Source organism: Eretmochelys imbricata, chromosome 3 (genome assembly GCF_965152235.1).
Source record: "Eretmochelys imbricata isolate rEreImb1 chromosome 3, rEreImb1.hap1, whole genome shotgun sequence".
NCBI lineage: Eukaryota > Metazoa > Chordata > Testudines > Cheloniidae > Eretmochelys > Eretmochelys imbricata.
In genome coordinates, this window is record NC_135574.1 from 54817894 (window position 1) to 54839707 (window position 21814).

The 21814-nt window shown below is 40.3% G+C and overlaps 1 protein-coding gene across 1 annotated transcript in view; it reads left to right on the forward strand.

Moving 5' to 3' along the window:
* Positions 1-21814, forward strand: part of ADGRB3 (adhesion G protein-coupled receptor B3) — a 616281-nt gene that overhangs the window by 286321 nt on the left and 308146 nt on the right. The window contains exons 8-9 of the mRNA XM_077811605.1: positions 96-202; positions 21250-21444. Coding sequence (XP_077667731.1) covers positions 96-202; positions 21250-21444 — 302 coding nt within the window. The remainder of the gene's footprint in view (positions 1-95; positions 203-21249; positions 21445-21814) is intronic.

Sequence of the window (21814 nt, forward strand, 5' to 3'; positions counted from 1 at the left end):
ATAGAATGTACCCTCCATAGGCTTTGTTCACTCTGACTATTCTCAGGTATATATATATATATATAAATATTTTCTCTGTTCTTTATGACTCACAGGCACCACTAGCAGACGCTGCTCTCTCAGTGTTCATGGAGTGGCCTTCTGGGAACAACCAAGCTTTGCTAGATGCATATCAAATGAGTACAGACACTTGCAGCATTCAGTAGGTGCAAAGCCAGCTTTAGTACTTGCTCTGTTTATTTTTTGCTAATCATCACCATATAAGCATTTAACTGTTTACCCTTCAGTCAGACTTCTGATGAGGAATAGGGGTGGGGGAGACTTGAGGAAGGATAATTTACATCTAATGTATATAATTTTGATCCTGTATAACTGCTGCTGTTTGAATGAAAGAGCCCTTTGTCTCACTGTAGCAGTGAAAAGAATGATGAAGGCTCCCTTTTCCATTGTTCATTGTATAAAATTTTTATCGAGGTCCTGGAGATTAAGGCATATATTTTAGGTTTATTAACAAATGAGATGGGAATAAATGAGATTTACAGGAATTCAACCTACTAACATCATGTTATAGTATTTTACATTTGTTAATTGCACGCTAGCAAGTGAGGAACTATGATGCCTCTTTCCGATATAAAATATTGAACTTCCACTTTAGGTGAAATAAAAGGAAGAACGGTTGAAGGGTAAAAATACTGCACTGGATTGCAAACAAAATAAATAACCCCGTGGAGCAATATGATATGCTTTTCAAACATACGTAGAAAGGTTTCTTGACAAGATATAATGTATAAATATATTAACGATGTCTTCCTAAATGTATTTTTTAAATTCTGTTCTCCCAGTTAAGGATTCTGCCAGATCATTCCAGTGTGGGCAGAGCCCATTTTAAGATTCTCATGGACACTCTTTTTTTTTTCTTCCCAAGATATATTTTCCTGACATCCTTATTACTCCCACTCCTCTTTCAAAGGTCACCATTAATGCTGCTCCATTAATCATTCAACAGAGGGGCACTAACAGCTGTGTGTTTGTGATGGAATGTGACTACTTCCCAGCCTCTCAACCAAGCGCAACACTCATGTAATGTGCTTAACAATCTCTGGTGGCTGAAGCTGATTTCCCACCTGGAGGAGATTGTGATGAATTCCCCTGAGCTGCCTTTCTGTTTCATCAGATTCCAACTTAATTGAGACAAGGGATGCAGTTTCAGAATTATCCAACAAAAGCATTATTTTTAAACTCAGACAAGGAGAAAGCACTTGTGCTAGACAAGACCTCCTCTCTTCTGCATGCACCTGGCTGGGAGTTGCAGTATCCCTCTACCTTTCATTCAGGAGAGCAAAACAAACAATATGGCTTCTAATTATTTGCCATTAGGTATTTTTAAAGTTTTTAAAAAATGGAATGTAGTTTCTGTATACTTAAAAATAATCTGCCAATTAATATCAATATATTATGTGCTAATTAGTGCAAACCTACTGCAAATGAGTACTATATCAGCCTCAATAAATACAGTATCAAAGTACTAGAGACAGGATCTTGCAGTATATTAAAAATGATGCAAACTGTATTTTGGGGACAACTTCTGGAGACCTTTCAGAAAGAAACAAAAATTATGGGCTTGATTATAGTTAGTCCTTGCGTTGCAGCACACATTTGAGATATAGCAAGGTGGCACAATGGAGTAAGAAACCTCTGGTCCCTTCCTTCCATGCCCTCAGGATTGCTGCCCAGAATCACAGCCTTTGTGCTTGAAGGAGCAGAAGAGATGGTACTTAGTTGCTTTCATCTGGGTGCACCTCAATGGAAAAGTGGTGGGGAAGGGCACAGAGTAGGTGGAGACATGCCTCACCCCTCCAAGTACCAGCTGTGTTGTGCCCCTTAAAGTGATGTCAGAGATTACATCCTCCTCTTGCACAACTGGGAAGCTTCCGTTTAAGGCAGAATGTCTCTCTGGGGTGAAGTGGCTCTGCATCATGCCTACTGCAGTGCCGTAGCTAAGTGCTATGATTTAATTGTGTATCTTTTTGTATAAAACATCTTCTTAGTAATTTCTCAGTAGATAAATAATGTGCTGCAAATGCATTGGTTTCTTTGCTCTTTTTCTATTACTGTGTTGCAGTTTAGACACACTTTACGGTGATTTCCATTACAAATGGACAGCTAATACTTATATATTGCCTCTTCTTGAAATGGGAAATACTATAAATACTATTTATGTAACAACTGAGGGTGATACATTTCCAGTTTTTAATAACATTCACAGTGGTATATTGTGTTACAAATATCTCTTGCCATGGAAATAATTCAGATCAGAAAAATCTAAATTATTCAGAATTTTCATATTAGTTCTGACTTTGAGGTGAAATCCTGGCTCCACTGTAGGCATTAGAAGTTTTGCAATTGACTTCATTGGGACCAGGACTTTACTCTTGGAGTTTTAAGTATATTGCTTTGTTTTGTTTAAAAGTCTGCATTATTGCTGTGATGGCATAGGCACATTCCACACCTGAAGAATTCAGTGCATCAGACTATGGACTATCTGATGGGATTGTTAGCCTTTCAAAATTCAGTAGTTGTTAAATCATCCACGGCCTGACAGAATTCACTGAACCTATCGTTTTGGAGCAAAGGCAAATAGAATAGCCAGAAAAAAAAAAAAAAAAACCAGAATGTTGCATTCAGCGATATGTACAGAAGTTGAAGTGTTTCATATGAAATACTGAAAGGGTTAAAGAAATTTTATCAGGTATACATGAACTAGATCTGGCACTTTTAGACTAAGGGTGTTTCTACACTGGGCAGTTAACCCAGGTGATTGGCACCTAGGCCTCAGCATCTGGGTTATCCTAGTCTGAGTGTGAGCATTCCCACAGCAAAGCCACGCTCCTGTTACAGTGTCCTCTCTGTTTCTGCACTCACATGTGTGTGTGTAGGACCGTAACCCATGATTCTTTGTGCTGGGATGAGTTCTTGTGGGAGAACTCAGCTGTCCTTTCAGGGGGGAACCATGGGACATGCATGAGAGGATTACCAGGATTCACATGATTTTTCAACAGTGTGACTTATCTGGCTAAGAAGAGGCCCTGATAGTTTATGGAGTCCCAGAAAATCCCTCTTAGCAAAAAGGTGTCATTGTTAAACATTACATCCCCCAGAACAGATTTATATAGATTCTTTTATAAATTTCCTTTGTCAAAATATTAGAAAAGATTAGTCCATGTTGTGAAATAATGTTTTGGCAAAGAACATTTGAAAATAACTCAATCTTCTTTTAAGTTACACACACATCTAAAAAGCATCTTATCTGAGCACTAATTTTTACTCTAGTTGGTACACATGCAAATTAAAGGAGACAAATGGATTTCTCTTACACTTACTTTAAAAAGAAATTGTCAGACTCCATGGTGCTGCTCAGAGTACAAGGAATCACAGAAGTGTTAAGGAATAAGTGCTAAGGAATCATAGAAGAGAGAGATGGAAAGCCCTATAAGGTCATCCAGTCCATCCTCTTGGATTGTCCTCTCTCCCTGGTACACATGTTAGGGTTGGTATCCCTGAAATCAGGGTTTTGTAAGGTAAATTCTGACGGACAGCATTGCTATAATACACATGTACATTTACAAAAGCATTTATGAAATATTTTAGCGTGCTTATCTTACCAGTCATATTCCTTTACAAACGAGAGCAGCAGCGATCAGGTCATTACACACTCAGGTGCTATGAACTGCATCCTCAAAATCTGAGACTCAGCTGAATCCCTTTAAAAAAAATCAGGTCCTAAATGTACAAAATAAGAAGTTATACAGTTCTGAAATAAATGACATTCCTGAAGTAGAGTTATTGTAATTTAAAGGTAGTATGTGAACAATACTTCACACACACGATGGCTACATCTACATTTGAGCCGGGTGATGTGATTCCTTGTGTAGATGTACTTGTGCTGGCTCTGCTCAAGGTGGGGTGCTAAATATAGCAGTGCAGCTGGGGTAGCACGGGCGATGGCTCAGGCATGCTATCTCGCTAGCTCAAGCTATGTGAGCTGGGAATCTCACCTCCCAGCTCCAATGTAAATGTAGCCTCAGGATGAAATCTCGGCCCCATGGATATCAATGGCAAAACTCACACTGTGGGGTCAGGAATTCACCCATAGGATAAAATCCTGGCATAAACATCAAAGCCAGTATATGGGCTGCAGCTCCTAGCCCAGCATGTTGTAAAGTGAGGTTAGTAGGACAAATCCTGCCATCCTAGGGCAGGCGGTGATATGCAAGCCTGTCTCATTGTGCTGCAGAGAGCTTTTTACTACTCGTTACTGGACATACACTTTCCAAAGAGTGCCTAAACACATCACCAAATTTTGTGCTAACTGTTCCCCTCAGCCTGAAGCCTTTGAGTGAAGATCATTTGTGCTGTCTCTTTAATGGGAGTTACCCACCACTGCATCATGTATGCCTAGGAAGATTACCTGTAGGACACACAGTTTAGTTGCACTGCTCTCATGCAAAGACTTGTGGCTCCTTATATTTTTTCTCCTTACTTACCTGTGTAGACAGAAAGGATTTATCCCTTAATAGATAATATTAAAAATGAAGTAGTAGGAGGCATGTTAGAATTTGCATATTGTTCAGTTCAACACAAGCCTTGTAATAATGGCAAGTACAGTTTCTATGTAATTGGGTCCAAACTTTTTATCACAAAATGCATTTGAAAATCTCTTTGCCAAAGGTAGTGGAATTACTGGAGTTAAAAATACCCACATGACTTTAAATAGAAACAGTCTGTGTCCAGCCCTTAGAGAGTGTACAATGAAGAGCTCTCCTCACCGTACATGGCTTACAGAAGGACCAGGCAGAATTACTGGCCCTGCACACATCAGAGCAAAAATGCTGTTCTGCCCCAACACACATTAGGAGTGCACAGTGTTCAGAATGTGGTAGAAGAAAGGAGGCATGTTCATAGGAGAATGGTACAGTCTAGGCCTATCTACTGCTATATCTATCTAAGGTACTTATATAGCCCCCATTATTGTAGTATCTAAGTACCTCAAAGTCTTTAATTTATCCTCACAATACCCTTGAGAGGTAGGGAAGTGCTATTATCCCCATTTTACAGGTGGGGAACTGAGACACAGACTAAGTGTGACCCAAGGTTATGCAGGAAATGATCTCTGGTCTCCAAAGTCCAAAGCTACAGCCCTAATTACTGGACCATTGTTCCTCTTCCCCTCACTTAGAATGAAGAAAGTCTAAATAAAGCTGAACTTCCATGGGTTGCGGGGGAGTGGGGCTATTCTCTCTCTAACTCTGCATTCCCTGTTCTGTATGGTGCCTCTCCCCATGGCAGTTTAGAGAAACAGCTTGGGATCTGGTGTGGGGATTGGCAGTGGATTCACCACTCCACAGCTCCAGAAGCCTTATACCTCCCAGGCTGAGGGTATTGAAAGAGATTACAGGAAAACCAGCTAACAGGAGGGTGTAAGATAAGCAGTGTCCCCACCTAAGCGTGCCACCAACATCTCTTATACCTTCCTGTTAGAAACATTTGTCTGGTGCATGCCATCTTCCAGCCACTCTTTAGGATTTTCATAACCTGTCTGTGTCTGTTTTCAGCATTTGTAAAGTGGGGATAATAATTAGAGCTGGCTGAATAATGGAACCAGTTATTCATGAATAACTTATCCAACATTTGGCACAAAACAATCATCAGATCACTTCAACAAATAATGTTTGACCATCTTAGACAGCTGGTTGAATAATGTGAAAAATCATTCACTGAATAATTTAAGGGACAAAAAGATGCCAAAATCTATCAAATAAACTTTTGGGAAATTATTTGGTCAGCTCTCCTGATAATACTTTCAGAGCTTAATGAGGATTAATTTTAGTACGACTCAATACTTTGAATATGTAAAAAGATAAATGCTATTCTTTACACTCTGCAATCATATGGTCCACAGTTCAATCAATTATTTTTCTGAGCATGTTTTACGTGTATTTTGTTATTACATCATTGGAGTCTAGAAACACATGCATCTAAAAATAGATGCATTTGTTACTTCATCTGAAATTATCAATATATTTTAATTTAGATTAGTATCTTCTGATATATATTTATGCTAATGTAAAACCAAGATTCCCACACAGAACATTGAAATATTAATTCACAGTAGTTGAAAATATTTTCTAAATATCTAAATACCAATTAACTCCTTTATTGTCACAATGAAAAATTCCAAATTGAATTAATAGGAATTGCTGTTTGTCATGGCACGCATGACTTTGAAGCAAAAGACATGGCAAATACATGTGTTTCAGCTGTGGGAGGCCACCAAACTGCCATCTGACTTCTAGCTTGTGGTATGTCAGAGTTCAAAATCAAGGGTGTGTCATTCTTTTCATTTCAAGGAGTTGCATTATTATTATGCATTAATTATTTTATATAATGGTATAAAAGGTACTCATTATTCTTGCCACAAGCTCATTCAGTAAAGAGGGCCAAATTCTAGTTTTCATTATGGTTTGTGGACAAGGGTATTAATTGAATTGTAGATTTTTAAGGCCAGAAAGGGACCATTTTGATTATCTAGTCTGAACTCCTTCATAACACTGGTTATAAATAGAACTACAGCATATTTCTTAGTAAGATATCCAGTTTTGATCTTCATATGATGGAGAATGCATACATCTCTAGATAACTTGTTTCAATGGTTAATTACCCTCACTGCTAAAAATTTGCACCTTATTCCTAGTCTGAATTTATCTAGCTTCAGCTTCCAGCCATTGGATCTTGTTATGTGTTTTGTCTTCTACATTGCAAACCCCTCTACCAGGAGATATTGAGAGCTAGATACTACTGTCAATGCACATCAAAACATTCACTGATATCAATGAAAGTTTACACAAAAGACCAGGGGTAGAATATCTTTTTTATGTAATAACTACATTTTAGTTGCCATTTATTTTTATTTTTATTCATACTGAATTATTGCTTCCCCATCCTTCATTCTCTTTTTCTCCCTCTTCTCAGTCTTAGTGTGCTTCCTCTGTTCTCACTGCATTTCCTTCCTTGTTGCATCTTCCAGTTGAGTTGCTCCCTTTACCACAGTCTAGCCTCTAAAACAATCAACCATGAAATGGTTAATGATGACACTGAAGTGTCATCGCTGGGCCTAAGTGCAGGAACTCTAATGACATCAGCTGCGTGTCAGACAGTTCACTTCTCTGATTCCTTGTTTCCACTGTCCACTGACTCAGGAAGGTTACACTTCCTCAGTTGCACTCAGTTCATATTAGATGTTCTTCACCAACCGTGAAGTCTAGAAACTTCTTTTTTTTAAGTGAAACCTTACATTCTGAATATGTCGTGCAGTACACATAAATACATTAAGTGGGCTGGATCTGGCCTGGAAGTTATAGGTTTGACCTTCTGCACTGGTTTATGGGTGCTTCTTATCATTTAGATAAAGAAGATACAAAATGTTTCCTGAAAAATCAAGGGCATATGCTTCAGAAATCTCTACAATTAATGGATCAGATTCCCTCAAGGACCAGAATCAGAATCAGGATTAGCAGCCAGGAGAGTAATTTTGAAAGGCAGTCCCACCACCTACAATCAGTGAAATGCCGTGACAGAGAATTGTTCTTTGCATCACAACTGGACAGACTAGACTGCCTCTGGGACCAACAGCTTAAATGCAGGTGCTGGGATGAGGAAATGGAGAAGAAGTACTTTTGATACCCTGACCAACTCTACAGATGGTAGCCACATTAAACAGCACCTGTAAATGAAATAGAACATGTACGACAAGAGTAGAATGGTTTGGGATGGAATAGCAATTACTCATCATAACCCTATGGGAGCTTTCTGGAAGGAATGGGTGAAGCTACTATGACCAATGATGCTCACTGGTCTAAAAGAATCAACATTTGACCTCTACTTGTACCCCTAAGAAAATGATCAGACACCAAAACTAGCACTGACTCCAACTTTGAAACCTGACTGATTTGGGGTCCTGAAAACTAAGGGTTATTGAATTCCAATGGGAGCTGGTCCACCACCAACCTCTCAAAGACTTAGAAAAGGGGAGTTACCATGAATTCATCACTAGCTCAGATGACTTGTCCATGGGGACCATTAAAAATCCTTCTCCAGAGCAAACATAGCTTTTGGAAAAGACAAGATAGTTTTGATAACATGTCACTGCTGCACGTCAAAGATAGAATAACTTGTGCACCTAAAGTGAAATTCCTTGAAGTGGCTCTTGGCCATTCAAAGACTGCATAAGATGTGTATATGGTGCTGAAAATGCTATAAATAGTGATGTCTAGGAAAGCACATAATCAATATGTCTTGCTTTCTGAATGTCATCAGAAATATCTGAAAATCTCTCCATTGTTGCTTCTTATTTTCTAAATCTATCTTAAAGAATGAATGGAGCCCAATTTTCAAATTTAGATGACTAAAATTTCATATTTAGGCATTTAGATGCCAAACACTAGTATTTTGTGCCAACTTGGGTAATTAATCTCCTGAATCAAGCATGTATACATGAAAATCAGTCTCTTATTCTAAAGAGGAGATGAAGTTAGAAAAACGGTTAACTCTTGGGAGTCTGGGAGCAAAGATTCACATAAGAAATAACTGATTAGTTTCAAGTGATTAATCTAAGGCTGAAAGGGACCTTGAGAGATCATCTAAACCAGCCCCATATGCTGAGGCAGGACCAAAATGCTAACACCATCCCTGACAGGAGATCATCTAACCTGTTCTTAAAAGCTTCCTATTCCAATGCTTAACTGTCCTTATAATTAGATATTTTTCCCTAATACCTAACCTAAATCTCCCTTGCTAATGAGTAAATTTATTGCTTCTTGTCTTACCTTCAATGAATATGGAGAACAATTGATCACCATCCTCTTTATCATATTTGAAGACTGTTATCAGGTCCCTCTTCAGTCTTCTTTTTTCAAAACTAAACATAACCAGCTTTTTTAACTTTTCCTCATAGGTCAGGTTTTCTAAACATTTTTCCATTTTTGTTGATCTCATCTGAACACTTTCCAATTTGTCCACCTCTTAAAGTATGGTGCCCCAAACTGGACAAATACTCTGAGGCCTCACCAGTGTCAAGTAGAGCAAAACAATTACCTCCCTTGTCTTACATACAACGCTCCGGTTAATACCACTTCAGAGTGATTTTAGCCTTTTTTTGCAACTGCATCACAATGTTGAGTCATATCTGTGATCCATTATAACTACCAAATCCTTTTTAGCAGTAGTATCACCTAGCCAGTCATTCCCCATTTTGATTTTGTCTTCCTAAGCGTAGTACTTTGCACTTGTCTTTGTTGAATTTTATCTTGTTGATTACAGACTAATTTTCCCATTTGTCAAGGTTGAATTCTTCAAAGTGCTTGCAACCCTGCCCAGTTTGGTGTCATCCACACATTTTATAAGCGTACGTTCCACACCATTATCCAAGACATTAATGAAAATCATGAATAGTACCGGATAGACCTCTGCAGGACCCTACTAGATCTATTCTGCCAGTTTGACAGAGAACCACTGATAACTACTCTTTGAGCATGGTCTTTCAACCAGTTATGAATTCACATTATAGTGTTATCGTCTAGACATTTCCCAAGTTTGCTTACATGAGTATATTCTCATCCTAGTGTATTGGGAATTACGCAGGTGAATTTTTGCATATGAAAATGAAAATATATCCCATAAAATTGTTTTTCTACTCCTTCTAGTTCATGCCATAATTTTGCTTTTGCTTCCTGCTCAGCAATATTATTCACTATATTGCAAATGGTAGGCTGAAATATAATTTGATCAAACAAACTCTGAGGTGAATAATGATTTGCCTCAGCTGCAGCTCATTAGAGCTGATTTCATTTTTTCCAAATTGTATTACAAGGGCAGCTTATCAGCCAGTCAGTGTATTCCTCGATGAAATGACTGCTCTGCTTCCATACAATGTTTTGCCTCCTCTGCTAGTTCACTGGTTCATCTCTTTTTACATAGTTGCAGGGTAGAGCAGACTCGGTTTTTTGCAGCGATTTGAACTTGTAGTTCCCACCAGCAACTCCTCCTTACTGCTGCCCCATCCCACTCATACTTTGGTTCATGTTGAATCATCTTCCCATTCCCAGGCCTGTGGGCTCAGGGAGTTGCAGCAGTAGACCCTGTTCTATCTCCTTCATAGCTTGGGAAGAGGTTGCAGCATACTCTTTTTCCCTCATCTCTCGAAACACCTGATCAGTGCTATCCGTGCTCCTCCTTTCCCTGGTTGCACATTTTGCTTCCCTTCATTTCCTGTCTCTGGGTCCCCACTGTGGTGAATGAAGGAGGAAGCAGCCAGCAGGTGAAGAAAAAGAAAAACAGGATCAAGAAAAAAAGGCAACTACTGGCTACCATTTAGCAACTACAAGTGTGCAGAGAGCAAACCTGTGGTGGAGAATTCTCCCTTCCTCCCCTGGAAGAGGAATGGACTTGAAGTAATGGAGAAGTCCAGCGTTGGCTCATTTCTCTTACCCTCTTTTCACCCTTTCTTGGCAGAGTAAAGTATTGATACAGAGAGTTTTTCCTCACAGAGCTTCAGAATCTGGTACAGAGAAATGTAAAGATGAGCTCTTCCTGTTTCTTGGCAAGTAATCCCTTTGAAGACTCATTTAATCCCTCTAATATAGTGGTTCTCAAACGTTAGCAGCCCAAGAACACCCGTTTTGATTTAACATTTTTCAGGGACCCCCCCAAACCCCCATGCTCAGCTCCAAGCCCTACCCCCACTCCACCCTCCAAGCCCTTCCCCCAAAACCCCACCCCACCTCTTCCCACCCACCACCCACTCACTCCATCCCCCCTGCCTCCATCGCTCACTCTTACTGAGTTTTACCAGGGGGCAGGGGGTTGGGATGCAAGAGGGGGGTGGGGGCTCTGGGAGGGTGTTTGGGTGCGGGAGGAGTTTCAGGGTGTGGGCTCTGGGAGGGAGTTTGGGTGCGGGCTCTGGCCAGGCAGTGCTTACCTTGGGCAGTTCCCGAAAGTGACTGGCACATCCCTCTGGCAGCAGCTCCTAGGCGGGGGGCCCAGAGGGTCTCCACACACTGCCCCTGCCTGCAGGCACCTACCCCACGGCTCCCATTGGCCGCAGTTCCCAGCCAATGGGAGCTGCGGAATCAGAGCTCGGGGCCGGGGCAGAGTGTGGAGACCCCCTGTCCCCCCTCCCCTAGGTTCCGTAGGGATGTGCTGGCTGCTTCTGGGAGTGGCACAGAGCAAGGGTAGGCAGGAAACCTGCCTTAGCCCCATTGCACCGCTGGACTTTTAGCACCTAAAATCTCCCCATTTGGAGTTAAGGGAGGGAGGGGCAGGAGTTGATCAGCATTGCCTGTGGACCCTCTGGAGTACCCTCAGAACCCCTCAGTCCCCAGTTTCAGAAATGCTGCTCTAATATACATTCAAATAAGTAAAAAATAAATGTTCCCTCTTCCCCTCCAAGTGTTATGTCCCCTCTTTCCTCTAGAAATCCTACATTAAAAGAAAGACTGAGGGGAAAAAAGACTGACCCCTGCTTTTGCCCCTGGGCTGGCCGTATGAAAGGACCAGAGAGGCATAAAAGGGCCCTAAAAGTGCTGACTCTGGCTGTGGGAAGATTCCCCAATACAGGTATTGTGGGAGACACCCAGAAAGCTGTCTCCTGAGGATCCCCTCACAAGCCCCGGTGTGCTGGGGTGAGGCTTGGGGATTGGAACACAGGGCTGTGCAGGAGATACTGACTGGTCCCAGGAGTCTCCTGTAACTTAGACAGGTCTCCAGGGCTTTCTATATTGCAACAGGTTTCAGAGTAACAGCCATGTTAGTCTGTATTCGCAAAAAGAAAAGGAGTACTTGTGGCACCTTAGAGACTAACCAATTTATTTGAGCATAAGCTTTCGTGAGCTACAGCTCACTTCATCGGATGCATACTGTGGAAACTGCAGAAGACATTATATACACAGAGACCATGAAACAATACCTTCTCCCACCCCACTCTCCTGCTGGTAATAGCTTATCTAAAGTGATCACTCTCCTTACAATGTGTATGATAATCAAGTTGGGCCATTTCCAGCACAAATCCAGGTTTTCTCACCCTCCGCCCCTCCCCTCCCCCACACAAACTCACTCTCCTGCTGGTAATAGCCCATCCAAAGTGACCACTCTCTTTACAATGTGTATGATAATCAAGGTGGGCCATTTCCAGCACTTCATTCCCCAGGGCAGCCAGGATCTGAAGGGTGCAAAGGTGGTTGAAATCACCAAAGCCCCTGCATGTCCTTGCCTTCCTTCCCTTCCATTTCTGTACCTCCTTTCTTTAAATCCCACATAAATATCAATAACGGTTCCTGCCTCACCATCCCCAATCCCTCTTATCACGTCTGCTTTCAAAAAAAAAAAAAGTGAAGTGAACTTTTCTCCTATTGTTTCTGCTGCTGCTCCCTAATGCTGAGTTGTGCTACAGCAGTGATCAGCTCTGAGTGCGCGCTGATCCCATTGATATTCTGAGCCAACCAACACTGCAGCCGACAGGTGAACTCCACTACAGAGGGGAAAAGAAAGATGAAGGCCATTTAAGAACTAGATAAAGAAAGCACTCATGCAGTTGTTCCTTAAAGTCTATCACCACAGTAAAACTGTTCACTGTAATGTACCTGGCAGACGATTTCAGGAATTTGGCTAGGCTCTTGGAAAACAATTGTTACAGTACATTACACTTAACATAATTATACCTCTGTTACCTTTTGCTCTCCCTACCTGTTTGCTGTTTCCCCCTGTTGTCTCTCATCTTGTACTTAGATTGTAAATTCTTTGGAGCAGGAACCGTGTTTTTGCTGTGCATCGAATGTGCCATGATGGAGCCCCAATCTGATTTATGGTCTCTGGCCACTACTGTAATATAATAATAATGTACTCAAATAGGGCCAAATTTTGATTACCTTGTACACACAAACAAGGTGACTAGGATTTCAAACTACCACGTCAATATATAATCAAATAAATACATAAATGCCTATATTAACGAAAGAGAGAGAGAGAGAAAGCTTAAGGAGGATCCCTGATAAACAGAACTTACTGTGTAAAAAAAAAAAAGACAAATTATTTGAAGTACGTCCCCTCTCTATACCCCCCAGCTTTTGCAGTTCCCTCAGTATGGAGAGCCGTGAGAGACTTACCCCGCAAGCAATGCTATGTCTGTCATAAAATGAAAACAAACCTTTCAGACTCCTCATTCTCTTTCCCCTCAACTCCTGCTTCTGTCAACTTGCATTATACATGGAGAATGCAAAAATTTTAAGACATGCCCTCTGGTTTAAAAAAAAACAAACCCAACCACCTCTCACACAGCATTCCAATGTGAGCTGAATTAATCACAGATAATTGAGGTTCTAAGTGGCAATACTTAAAACATCATATAAACCGGTTCAACAAACTCAGTGACAAATTCAACAAGGAAAAAACAAAAAGAAAAGAAATGGAAGTTCCTGTCGTGATTGTTTCCCCCAAAGCCACGTCTTCCACTATTAGAGAAAAATCCTACAACCTTCCTATTCATAAATGTAGCGGAAGAACTTAAATGTAGAAGCTTTCTCATGGCCATCTGTACTAAGGAATGCATCAATGCAGACCCCCCAAAAATCAATTACTATATTTGTGCAGTTGTATGTAGTAGTCAAAATCAATCCTAGGGGAATGCAGCTGCACATGATGCTTCTTTGAAGGCCAGAGCTCTAGGGCTGGAATTAGTGGCAATAAAACACTTAATAATAGTATAATAAAAAGAAGACTGTGGAATGGGTGAGAGTAGTAAAAATCTTATGAAAGCCTCCTATTGGGGGGATAAAGGGAGGGCAATTAGAATTTAGGATCCCTCTGGGCAATTCTCACACTTAATCTAAAAATATATAAGAGCAGCACCGGCAGTAGCTGATTTTCTGAGATTTTCTGCAACATGCACTGTACGGTAAGCGCTAAACACATACAGTTCGTCTGGTTTATGTGCAAAGATTCAGCTTGCCAGTGAACTATGTGTAGTACTATGTATGTTGTGTGGGGGCATCTATGCTCATACACTCCTTTTTCTTTCAATAAAGTGGTTTGGTAACTGAATGACACCGGGGCAGAAATGCTCTATACAGTGAAAACAATTCTCCTCTTATTTATACCAGTGCAAATCAAGAGTAAGTTCACTAAAGACAATAGAGTTGCACTGGTGTAAACCTGATGAATGTGAGAGGAGAATCCAGTAACTCCACAGAACAGGTACAGTGGCAGTTTCTACATTTTTCTTCCAATGAGCTTCCAGTCATAACCAAGATGGACCACATCTAGAGCAGTGGCTCTCAACCTTCCCAGACTACTGTACCTGTTTCAGGAGTTTGATTTGTCTTGCGTACCCCCAAGTTTCACCTCAGTTTAAAACTACTTGCTTACAAAATCAGACATAAAAATACAAAAGTACACTAGGAGTGAAAAATTGCTTACTTTCTAATTATTATCTTATAATTATAAAATACATAAATTGGAATATAAATATTGTACTTACATTTCAGTGTACAGTATATAGAGCATTTAAATAAGTCATTGTCTGTATGACATTTTAGTTTGTACTGACTTCATGAGTGCTTTTTATGTAGCCTCTTGTAAAACTAGACAAATATCTAGATGAGCTGACAACCCCCTGGAACACCTCTGCATATCCCCAGGGGTACAGGTACCCTTGGTTGAGAACCACTGATCTAGAGAAAAGAAGAAAATTCAGTTTCCATATCCATTAAGTTCTTAGTCTCTCATGACATTTTTTATAAGAGTGCAAATTGCAGTGGTGGTTTTTTAAATATACAGCTATGTACGATGACCTGGACTGGCACCACCAACTCATTTCACTATAATGTATTTGGAAAAAGTTATTTATTGCATTAGCAATCCCTTTAATAAATGCCTTTTAATGCCAAAAAGGAAGAGATGATTGTTATATGAGATTAGATTGTAAATATGCAAGGAAGAGGAGCATGTTCTTCTGTGTGTTTTTATGGTCTGTACGTTTGCCTGAGTTATTATTATGGTGCTACCATAATGATGTTTTAAAAAAATAATACAACTCTTGGACTCTAAAAACTACTTTAGACTCGATTTGTTTCCATTAAAAATCCTTAATAATTAATAAAATAATAATAAATTAGTTGAAAGAAAAGTATATGGAACTTTGATTTCATATTCCTGAAACTAAATTAAGGAATGTTAACATGTGTTTCTCTCCCTCAGCTTAAGTCTCAAAGAGACAGATTCCTTGCAGAGACACCAAGTTAAAAGTTAAACACAGCTATGCTGAATGAGTTCAATGCAGCCTAGAATGGCATATATGCCTACTGGAATGGGTCAATAAAAGACACAGATGTATTTTTAGGCCATTTACTTAGGTGCCTAACTCATATTTGATAATTTTAGATAAAACCTCTTTGAGCCTCAATTCCTTCTAGACATAAGATTGGTATAATAATAATGATATGTCAGGAGTGTTGTGAGGATAAATTAATTAATTAATGTTCATTAAGGATATGTCTACACTGCAATTAATAACCCATGGCTGGCCTGAGCCAGCTGCCTGGGGTGGGGTTAAGGGACTTGGGCTAAGGGGCTGTTTAATTGTGGAGTAGACATTCTGGCTCGGCCTGGAGCCTGCAAGGTGGGAAGGTCTCAGAGCTCAGGCGGCAGCCCGAGCCTGAATGTTTACTCCACAATTAAACAGCCCCTTAGCCCGAGTCCCACAAGCCCAAGTCAGCTGGCATAGGCCAGCCATGGGTGTCTCATTGCAGTGTAGACATACCCTAAGTGTATTGAAATCCACAGGTTAAGACTCTACAAAGTTTTAATGTTAAATTAATTTATCATTAAGGACTAGCTGAGGTATGAAGATACAAAACAAAGTCTTTTGCAGATCAGAAAGAATATTTTAGGATATATTTTTCTTTCAACTAATTTATTTTTATTTTTATGTAGGGGTCCTACATTAAAACGCATCAATGGTATTAGCAATACCAAATCATTAACTCAAGCCATCAAATGGCAAAATTAAAAACAAATAAAGGATGGGAATATTCTTAGTGATTCCTTAAACTGATCACTTCTTAGAATCTTCTATCATTTGAATATTTGTTGTTCGGAGTCTTTTCAGACTGAGTATAACTGTTCAGATTTCCTGTAACTATAGTACTGTATATAAATGTTCAGTTTGATACTGGGGGCCGAGATTTGACATTGTCAAGGTTAATTTTTATTCCCTTTAGCTGGATCATAGATGCTGACAAATCAAGGGATGTAGACAGGTTGAACTCTAAGTCAATGTCCAGCTAAACATTTCAGTAATTTTTTCAAGTACTGTATGTAGATATGCTGTACATGCTGCTAGAGGCAGGGCTGACAATTGAAGTATCACTTTAACAGCTGCTTCATTTCACCATCTCTCGGCTCATAAACTTTATTTTCAATGAGCTTGCCTGGAAGGCTACTAAAAAATGACCTCCACAGAATGCTAGAAAGACCTTGAGTGTTGTCCGGAGTAACTTTCTTGGGCAATGGAAGGCAGTGAATAATCCTGTGGCATAGACAATAACAAGGATGTAGAGAAAAATATAACTCTTTATTGTCTGGGCCTTCTGATGAGAACAATCTGCATCCTCACCCTGAAGCTGTGTCTACAGAAGGAGTTTTTCCGTTGGTTGATTAGTTAATCCACTGTTCGAGAGGCGGTAGCTACATTGACGGATGAATTCTTCTATCCACCTAGCTGCAGCTACGCTAGGGATTAGGTCGGCCTAATCATGGTGCCCAGAGTGCTACAATTTTTCACAGACCTTTGTGACATAACTAGGCATATCTAACTCCCATTAAGCCTGACTGTCACTTAGAGTACACATGCAGAGTATTAGTCATATGGGACCAGATCCTGAGGTGGTGTAAATTTACACAGATCCATTAAAGGTAATAGAACTATGCCAGTTTACGCCAGCTGAAGATCTAGCCTGTGATTAAAGTGGTGTGTAGCAGTTACATGCCTAACATTAGTAATCCATTCAAGGTATTTGTCTGCAGATTCATGCAGTAGTGTGAAAATATGCTCAGTTGTTTCACACAATAGCAGTGAACCTGCATGGCATAGAAAGAGGGTGCAAGGGGGTTTGTGAACCATACTACAGTGGGAAATAAGGACAAAGTGCAGTTATGGAAATGGTAGTCAGCATCTTGCACCATTTTCTGCATTGCATGCAGACAAACACCACATTTGCTATGCAGCCCAGACTCAAATCAGGGGTGATGTAAATGGTGGCATACATTATATTTTGCTAAGATACATTGGTGGGAGGGGGCTGCTGTATCTTACACCTTCCTATTTCCTCCTGCTGGTTGCTCTTCTGTCTACCGCTGGACCCTTCCACTAACTCTCACTCATTTGCATTCACTTTCACTGCCTCATGATATTGTAACTTCTTCCACTATTTATGCCACTCCTGAATTTGGCCCCAAAATCTAATACTTACCACTCTTTAGTCTTATAAAATCCCATTGCCTGTGAGAACATTAGTGTCAGCAAAGCTCCTGCTGCTGGGACCGTTTTTACCACCACATCAGCATGTAGTAAAAATGTGTCTTGCTGTGGGAGCTATGTCTGTGCTAGGGCTCCCACTGGTACAGCTACAGGTTTGTAAAGTTCTGTAGTGTAAACACACCCCTACAGTGCCTTATATGTTCAAGAGCTTTAAAGACATTAAGGGGATTAGTGTTGTTTATTATTTGTACTATGGTAGTGCCTAAGGACCCCAGTCATGGATCAAGATCCAACTGTTCTAGGTGCTGAACAAAGATGGTCTCCACCCCCGAGAGTCTGTAATCTAAGATGAAAGATAACAAGTGGACACATGAATGAGTGGAACGCAAGACAATAAGACAATAGTGGTCCGCATGATAAGCAGTGGTCACAGCTATCCACTGTTGAGTGGGTAGCTGAATAGGCATCAAGACAAAGGAGAGCTTCAAAAAGGACAGCCAGGTGGCTTTGTTGATGTTTGCAGGGAACTCAAAGCCATCTCACCATCTTCTTTCAAATCCCTCCTTAAAACTCTCCTCTGTTGCCAAGCCTACAAAAAATATAATATGGTTAGGCAGCTGGTAACCACAGCTAGATTTTGTCACAAGGGCTCAATTTGTCACAAGGACACAGCCCATAGTGCTTCTTGTTAGGCCCTACAGTAGGAGCATTCCATGAAGGAGCTGTAGCCACAATTTCCACTCTTCTTTCCCTTGATCCTGGGGTAGTAATATTTTATGCCAGCATATATTGCTACTAACCATAACACCCTCACACATACATAGGAGGGCTGGAGACAAGGCTCCCCCTATTTACCACCCTTCCCACTCAGTCCTTGTCTGTTTCCAAAAGGAAGTCACCATGTCTAGGTAGCCCAGGTAGAGATGTAAGCAAAACAAACATGCAGTCCAGTTTAACTCTAGCTAATGAATATTGGAGCTCCCATCTCTCAGTTATGTAGATACTGTAGGTATTATCTTTGTTTTACCGGTGGGGATGCAGGGGTACAGAGAAGTTGTAGCTTGCCCATGGCCACAGAGTCAGGAGCACAGTCAAGAAAAGAACTTATATATTTTGACTATGAGTTCTGTGGCTTCTCAAGTGTGTGTGTCATGGAATATAAAAGGGGAAAGGAAGACATGGCCAGGGACAAGGATTCTTGAATCTGTATTTGGATTCACAGTGTTTGTTTTGTTGAAAAGCAGTTATTGTGAACTTATAGATGTGCAGCTAAGACAGCCAAGACAGTAGTAAACAAACTAAGGGATAGAACAGTGTCTTTATTACATATTGTTTGTCTTGCACACACGAATCATTTTCCTTCCCTGGTGGTTTTGGCCAATGCAGTATCTGGTTTCTCCCAACATGTGCAAGTATCTGTCTGGATGCTTATGTGGTCCCCATCACCATTGCATTTGTAATCTTAATGGATGTATTTCATGTCACCCCAATGGGGGAGAGAAGTTTAATTATCCCAAGATTAGAGACAAGCAACTGAAGGATAGAGAGATGAAATGACTTGCTCCAGGTCACCTAGAAAGTCTGTGGTATCGACAGGAATTGAAGCCAGGTCTCCTCAACCCCCCAGTCCAGTGCCTAAATCACAAGTGCTTCTATCCTCTCTCATGCCCATTTCATACTGTTTGTTTTCTTACAAGTTCACTTTAAAAACCCTCTCTTAAGTCTGATGGAAACTGAAGAAAATGAATTCTGTAAACAAGTTTCTCGCCTAATTACCCTTTTCAGTTTTCCATACACTGAAGGAGGCATTCTTCTGAAACATTTGTCTAAAGAATTCATTTGCCTACATTAATATTACTAATACTTGTTTGTTGAAACTGAATAATAATGCTTTCTTGTAGTTAACATATAGAATCAGATCCTCACCCTGTTATGCCTGCAGCAGCTGATAACTTGGGAGATGAAAACCACTGAGGATTCCCCTGCCCCCCAAAATAGGAGCAATCCCTGGCTGCCTCTACACCCAGAGTATTCCTAGGGCATTGTCAGGGTGCTGCTGCACTCTGGAAATCTCCTGATACTGGAAAGGTCCCTGGGAGCAGCTGGGCATAACATGGAGCAGTCTGAGGCTCATCGTTAAGTTCTGCTGGGATTTTGTCCCAGAATTGGAAAGCCACAAAGTGGCTTAAGAGCTGGCCATGTTTGAGCACCCAACACCCAGCTATGCCAAGTGTATCTAGTGTATCTCAACAGCATTTAAGGGGGTAGCCCAAATGATACTATACTATAGTATACTATACTATACTATAGTGTGAATAATATTTAAATTATATGTGTCAGAATGTACTTTTATATAGCACTTTATATAGCACTTTCCTTAAAACATTATTGATTTTTTTCATGTGCTGCATTTTTTGCTACAGTTTTTTTTTCTTTCTTTGAAATTAAAACATAACAAAACAAAAGGCAGCAGTGGAAGGTAATGTAGGGTACATTTATCCCCTTCGTTCCATGCCACCATCACGTTGCATTACATCAGTCTTCTTTCCTTTGGATATCAGTAATCAGGCCAAGATAAAAAGCAATTGAAAGTATATTTTCAGAGGCGGTATCAGTCAGTTTTGCGGCTAGCTTTTAAGTTGCCTCTGTAGCTATCTTGGATAGTGTGAAGGTCTGTCCAGGTTACTTTATCTTTTTTCAACTTGTCTTGGATTCAGAGGAACTTTTACTTTCATATGGTACAAAAAGCAGGTTTCTTAAAACCTTGGCATTCTTTTTCAGCACATGCTGGCCTTATGACATCCCTCTTTGTGATATGCTGCACATCTTACCTAAATATTGAGTTGACTTTAGAAATACTTGAAATCCACAAGTTCAGCTTCCGACCAAGGGTCGACATATTCTTCCATCTCTATGCACACTATGGGCTACATTTTTCACTGGCCCTGCACAGATCTGCAGAGGGTGAGCGAGCAAAATAAGCCATCTCTCCTTGATTGCTGCACAGGACCTATTCACAGTTTTTGAACTTCATGAGCACAAGGTTTGTTCCAGGATTGTACCTCTAATAATGTTAGTGCCCTTAAAGGGGACAGGATGGTCAATGACGGGTCCATGTCCTTGCCTCCATTTCCACACTGGTCAGCCCAGCTGGGCTGGCAAGGCTGATAGCATGTACTGCAAGCTTTTAAAGAGTACCATTTGGGGTGCTTTGGCCCTTGTTCCCACATGGTTCCTGAACCATTGTATCTGAATCAGGGACAATGACTCTACAGCTGCTGCTCTGGAAAAGACTGGAAATACATGATCATACTGTGGCCCGTAGGTTAAACAGTCTAGCCCAATGTATTTCTTTTGGAACAGAGGCGTTGAGAAGTCTTTGGGCTCAATACAGGGGTAATGGCATGAAATGTAATGGCCTGTGATATAAAGGAGGTCAAACTAAATGTTCTAATGGTCGGTGAGAAATCACATGCTTTTCATTGTATCCTGTTCTAAAGTTATTTGGTCTCATCCTTAATAAAAAAATACATTGGTTGTTAGAGCAGTGGGATTCTCGAAGTTCCTAAGGATGTTTGGATTATATTATGTTTATTGTGGTTGAGACATTTTTAAATGCAGTAAAGTAGGTTCTGATATTTATTTCACACTTCTGATTGTCACAGATTAAAGAGCATCTGGCCAAAGGACAGAGGATGCTGGCTGGTGATGGAATGTCCCAGGTGACCAAAACACTGTTGGATTTAACTCAGAGGAAAAACTTTTATGCAGGGGATCTTCTGATTTCTGTGGAAATTCTCAGAAACGTGACAGACACATTTAAAAGGGCAAGTTATATCCCTGCATCTGATGGTGTCCAGGTAAGAGAAATTCTGTAGAACAGGATAATGATTCAGCTACTGTTATTTAGTCAGTGTTCAGCATCATCTATTTGCCCCAAGAACAAGTTAAATCTGCTCAGGAGGTGTAATAGAAACAAAGTAAACATTAATTATGAATAGGGTGAAGTCTAATAGGGCAAAAGGACCCAGGTACATTTAAGTGAACAAACGTCTTAGAACAACATAGTGTGTCAAAAGTACAAAATTCTTTTTTATAATGATTATTCTAGTAACTTTCCATTCTCAGTGGTGGTGGTTTTTTTATTTCTATTTTTATTTTATTTTTATTTTTTTACATCAAGCAGTTCTGCAGCATTGTTTATTCTAGTTCCTTTCATTTGAAAATCTA